Source organism: Camellia sinensis, chromosome 9 (genome assembly GCF_055761805.1).
Source record: "Camellia sinensis isolate YWXY chromosome 9, ASM5576180v1, whole genome shotgun sequence".
Taxonomy (NCBI): domain Eukaryota; kingdom Viridiplantae; phylum Streptophyta; class Magnoliopsida; order Ericales; family Theaceae; genus Camellia; species Camellia sinensis.
In genome coordinates this window covers 143,169,328-143,174,920 of record NC_138969.1, presented here as the reverse complement: position 1 = coordinate 143,174,920, position 5,593 = coordinate 143,169,328, and the positions used below count along the sequence as shown (strand labels likewise).

General features: G+C 46.0%; 1 protein-coding gene across 1 annotated transcript; it reads left to right on the top strand.

The window, feature by feature from the left end:
• The first annotated feature begins 376 nt into the window (after window positions 1–376).
• On the top strand, window positions 377–1,464 carry LOC145799792 (uncharacterized). Its single transcript, XM_082889425.1, has 3 exons — window positions 377–637; window positions 720–818; window positions 1,027–1,464. The coding sequence occupies exons 1-3, from the start codon at window positions 377–379 to the stop codon at window positions 1,462–1,464; spliced, it is 798 nt and encodes a 265-aa protein (XP_082745551.1).
• The last annotated feature ends 4,129 nt before the right edge of the window (window positions 1,465–5,593 follow it).

Sequence of the window (5,593 nt, the reverse complement as noted above, 5' to 3'; positions counted from 1 at the left end):
ACATTCCCGATTTCTGATTGGCTTATGCATTTATCATCCGCAGATCTCATGGCAGCCTTGGGCGCCCCAGGGTGATGGTCTCCGACTTCAATATACCGGAGGGTCGGACGTCTCCCAGTATAGGGTCCTGCTCGAAGAGCCGGTTGGCAGGGCATGGTTCCTGGGGGAACGCTTTCTGCGTCAGGTATGGGGGTATCTTTCTCAGGATCCTCCCGCAGTACCCCCAGTCAGTATGCGGACTGCTGACAGGCTCTCTTACTCGGAGGTAGTTGGCGCTATGCTGGGTAGCGATGCTTTATTATATCTTGAGGAGGGGGACTACGCTACTTACCGTCACATATATTTGATGCCTCCATTGACGGGAGCTCGCACCCCGATGACGAGGCCTGCTGGTATGTCATCCTCGGGCCAGGCCCGGGCTCGGGCTGCAGACGCCCCTTCTACTAGTAGGGCTGGTACATCTAGAGGTGGGGGTAGACCGGTTCCTCCGATTCCGTCGACTTATCCTCATCCTGGATGGCCAGATATGCCGACTGAGTTGATGGCGTGGCAGTATGGGGCTATCTCTCCGACCCCGATCCCGCTAGAGCCTCCGATGCCCAGTGATCGATACGCCATTGATCCTGACTCACCGCTGGTATGCTCCACTGTTTTTCATTCATCATTCAGATGTTTAGACATTCTTTTGTTCACTGATGATTATGAGCTCATATTTGCAGCCATCGCGAGGGTACATGGAGGAGGTGGTTGGACTGGTGGCCACACTCGAGGGTATGGTCCTGCGTAGGGAGGCACAGTTGTCTGTCGCGGGCATTCAGGTACCCTTCAGTTTTCTGGCATTTATCATACTTCTGATGACACGCTGATTTCTACTGCATCGATAGACTACTTGTGTAGAGCACATCTGACACACACCCCACTTGTACACTGTATTTACATGCACCTACTTCACGTAGCTTTTGCTTGTATCTGCATCTGATGTATATATTTGGACTGATGTATTTGAATTGAACTTTTTGTTTTCAGATGCCTTCATGGTCCGGTCAGCCGCAGGCCAGGCCACCCGGGCCTCCTTGGGGAGCTGGGCCGTCTGGGCCTTTTGAGGGAGTTGGGTCACCCGGGCCTTTTCAGGGGGCGGGGCCATCTCGGCCTTCCCGAGGAGCCGGGCCATCTAGGCCTTTTCGAGGAGCTCGAGGAGGGCCTGTCTGCAGACGCAGGGCTCACGTTGTAGAGGTGGAGCCTGATGAGGAGGAGGAGGATGCTGAGGAGGAGGAGGAGGCTACCGACCGTCAGTCAGAGACATCTGCTGAGGAGGGGGGCTCCGGTCTTGGTTCGGGGAACAGAGGTGAGGCTGAGGGGGATCCTGAGGATGACAGCTCCGACTCAGATGATGATGATGGTGCAGAGGTTGTCCCGCAGAAGTGGATGAGGAGTGCTTCTCGTTCCCGTTCCCGAGGACATTGATGCTGCTATTTCCTTCTTTATTTTTCTTTTTGCTAGTAGTTTGTAGCACTTTGCACATTGTTAGGTAGTTTTATTTTTCGTAAAACTTGTACCTTTGTTCGTTGTAAAGCATGATGGAATGAAATAGCTTTTGAAAAGGTGTTCGTATTTTAAACTTTTAGCATCGTATCGCATCATTTATTTTGCACAAGAAAAGAATGAATTTGAATGGGAATGCGCATTGTGTAATCACCAAGTCAGGTAGTGAACCGACGCAACAAACTAAGCAACTCAACTTACTAAGATATAACAGAACCTTTAGCAAGTTTACAACTCGATAAACAAAATGCAATAACATTGACAACGCAAATAAACAAGACTTAAACAAAGATTGCTTAAACAGAGCGCAATGACTCAAAAACACGAAACACGTCCGCTCGACAAACAACTCGATAAGCAAAACAACAACTCGATAAACAAAACTCAGCAACAACAGAGCATACTTCTGACGATCTGGGCACCGGAACGCATCCGAAACAGAGGGAAATGAAGGTCTTTGACTCTCCCGTTGCACGGAAATGCTTGGAATTTTCCCTCGAAGAGTAAAACAGGGCCAAGGAGATACACTGCAGCATTGCCGGCCACCTTTGGGAGCCGGCCGGCCAAATTTGTGCAGAGAGACAGCTGGCCGGCCAGTTTTGTAAAAAGTAAATGGCTGGCCAGCCAGAAAAGGTGGCCGGCCGGCCACTTAGTCCTGCAGCCACCTGATTTTTGACACGTGTCCCCGTGAATAGTGTTTTTCCCTCTATAAAAGCCTCAACTTCGGGAACATTCATTTCATCTTAGATTTAGACAAAGATGGAGGCGTTTCTCGCGGAAAATCTCACATTTTGGATCTCTTCTTTGGATGGCTCGGAAAAGCTGAACTTCCGGGGTTTCGGCTTGAATGCACTATTCACGCTGAGCCGTACTCCGCTACAGCTCCCTTTTCTCCATGCCGCGGCAAGGTTCTGGAATCCAGTGACGCACGTTTTTAGCTTTGGCGGCCAAGAGATGTGTCCTACTTTCGAAGATTTTCAGGTTTTGATGGAGTCTGAATGCTCTGAAGTGATCTTGCCCCAGCTCCGTTTTGGCCATGCTCAGGCTTTAGGGCGGATGTGTGGGCTCACGGCACATGACGCTCGATCTCTGATCTGCAGTGGGGAACTGGACATCCTCGGCTTGATCCACCGTTTTTCCGACGCTGGTGACCGCAGCAACCATTATTGGCAGGGTTTCCGGCAACACGCCCTCTGCTTATGTTTGTTGTCTCACTTTCTGCTTTCCTCGGGCTTCGGCGGGGCTAGCATTCGCCTGATTGAAGTCGCCCAAGGTTTGAGAGAAGGGAAGAGCTGTATTGTCATGACCTTGGCCGAGACACTGATGGGCTTAGATTCTGTCCATTGCCGGGAGGCGACTAGGTTCGCCGGGAGTCCACTGCTGCTGCAGGTAATGTTTCCCACCCGACCTCACATATATATTTGCTCACATCACTCGACCCTCAGGCTCGGTTTTTCTCACAAAACTCTTGTCTTACTTTTCTCTCATCGTACATCTCTCTATTCTTTATTCTCTCATTTTCCATCCCTCCCCTAGGTATGGTTAATGGATAAGTTGCAGGTTGTGGACTCTTGCCCGGCCTATCCAGCTCGAGGCTACTTCTTTCGGCAGCGCCTAGTCAATGCTCTTGACGAAAGGTGGTGGTTCGATTGGATGTGCAACTTGTCCGCAGACGGCATTGCTTGGCGTTGTCCTTGGCTCAGCCTCCCGGCAATGAGCTATAGTGTGTCCCGGCTGATTGGGATCCAATTGATTGGTCTAACCCACTGCGTATTCTATTTTCCGTTCCGGTTTCTGCGTCAGTTTGGTCATGATCAGACCTGCCCACCGGAGGGGATTGAGTACCCAGCCGCTTTCCCGGTCCGGGGTGCACAGCTTGCCCGATATGCCACAGCATGGAGGACTAGAGAGCTCCTGGCCCCTGCTTCCACTTTCAGTTGCACTTTGTCCGATGAGTGCTTGGATTGGCTCAATGAGGAGGCACAGGTTGGGCCTAGCTTGGCTTCAGATGCTTCGTCCAGCTCTGGGAGGGGACGCAGAGATACTTGATTCAACTATGCCCCAAATTTATTGCTTATTTAGCATTTTCAAGTTTTCTTTATGAATGTACTAAAAAAAGCAACCTCGATTGTAATGCAAGGGCAGGAGAACTCAGTTTTGAAATCAATGAAATTGAAAGTTGTGGTACTGAAAATTTTCCGCTTTTGGTCCAAAAATGGTCTTAGTCGTAAAAAGATTAATTTGAACAAAGTCAACTTTTATTAAAACTTTTCAAAACTATTTTCGATGCGGATCAAAACTGGACACGCCGAAGATCTGGCACTGAGATGCACAACCCCAGATCCCCGCAACTGGAAAGTTGCCCCTTGTCTGAAGAACAACGCGACACTTCATAGCAACGGAAAGTTGCCCCTTGTCTGAGTAACTTTGCACCGTCGCGGCAACGGAAAGTTGCCCCTAGTCTGAACAGCACTGTACCGGAGATCGCGATAAATGCTGATGGATAAAGATGACTGAGATGATCAAAATGGACAGAGTTGATCGGGGAAAAGTTTATGGCTAAACTTCAAGGTGAAGTTGCCTACGTATCCCAAAGATGGGAATCAAGCCTTACGTAGTTCAGGCCAAGGTTCACTCGAGTATTTTATCATCAATAGTAATTCATCACATCAACATTTCTATCATCAATAGTAATTCATCTTAAATCAAGAATATAAACCCCTTTCAATTCAATTTCTCAGATATTTACAATCAATGTCAAATCCCTCTTTCAAATAAACATTTGTCTTCAATTTATGAAATAAATCCTCAACCTGATTGAAAACCCGCTTTAGACCAAAATTTCAAATCTATGGTTTTTAAGAAAATTAGGACTTTTCCTCATCTTTTTCACAAAATCTCCAAATCATCATAGATTACTCATCAAATTGTCTCAAACATTTAAAACTTTAGCGAAAGCCCCATTTTTCTCTTTTATATATTTCAAAACAAAATTTCAACTCATACATAGCTATAACTATGAAGATACCATATAAACACACCAAATCATAAATATACAAAGATAAAGGTATTCCTACTTCGTTCTTTTCTCCTTTCCTTTCCTAAACATCTTATTAAGAAGGCTCATCATTTATAAGATTAAAGGATTCATCGCTCGTAAAATCATTTTTCACAAGTTCACACAAGATTCTTCCTTTTACTTATACTTCCAACGCAATTATACCACAATTACCATAAGTCCACAATTCTTAACTCAAATTGATATTACTATTATTCACAAAATAAAACTCACAATCTTCACTTATGGTCACAAAACAACTCGCTGAGTTCATCATCATCAACCCTTTACCCAATTACCATTTTATTTTCCATTCTTTTCAAATAATTTCTATATGCATTTCTCCTCTATAAAAAATCACACAACAAATTGTAATTTCATAAGTTCATTACGAGTCATACACATTATCGCCGGCACAACATTTCTCAACACATTCCACCTGTTGCCGGCTTGATACAGTAGGATAACGAGCACCCAACTCACAACACCTTCCACCTTTTACCAGCTTGATACGGAGGGATAGCGGGCACCTGACATTCATGTTTTTCCACATTTGCCGGCTCGATACGGCAAGGCCATTGGACACCCCAAAAGTATTTCTTTTTGCACATTTGTCGGCTCGATACGGTGGGGCAATTGGATGCTAAAAAATATTTCTTTTTCCATATTTGTTGAATTCAGAAACGGAGGGACGTGGACACCCAAAACCATATTTTTCCACATTTACCGACTCTAAAAATGGCGGGCTCGTGAACACCCAAAAATATTTTCCCACATTCGTCCAGATATATGGGTAAATAGGGCAATTAGACACCTTGACTCCCCTTACGAGTGCCAATTACAACACAACACAACCTAACACAACCCAACACAACTCAACACAACACAGCTCAACTCAACTCAACACAACTGAACTCAACTCAACATCACTTAACTCAACTCAACTCAACTCAATACAACACAACTCAACACAACTTAACTCAACACAACTCA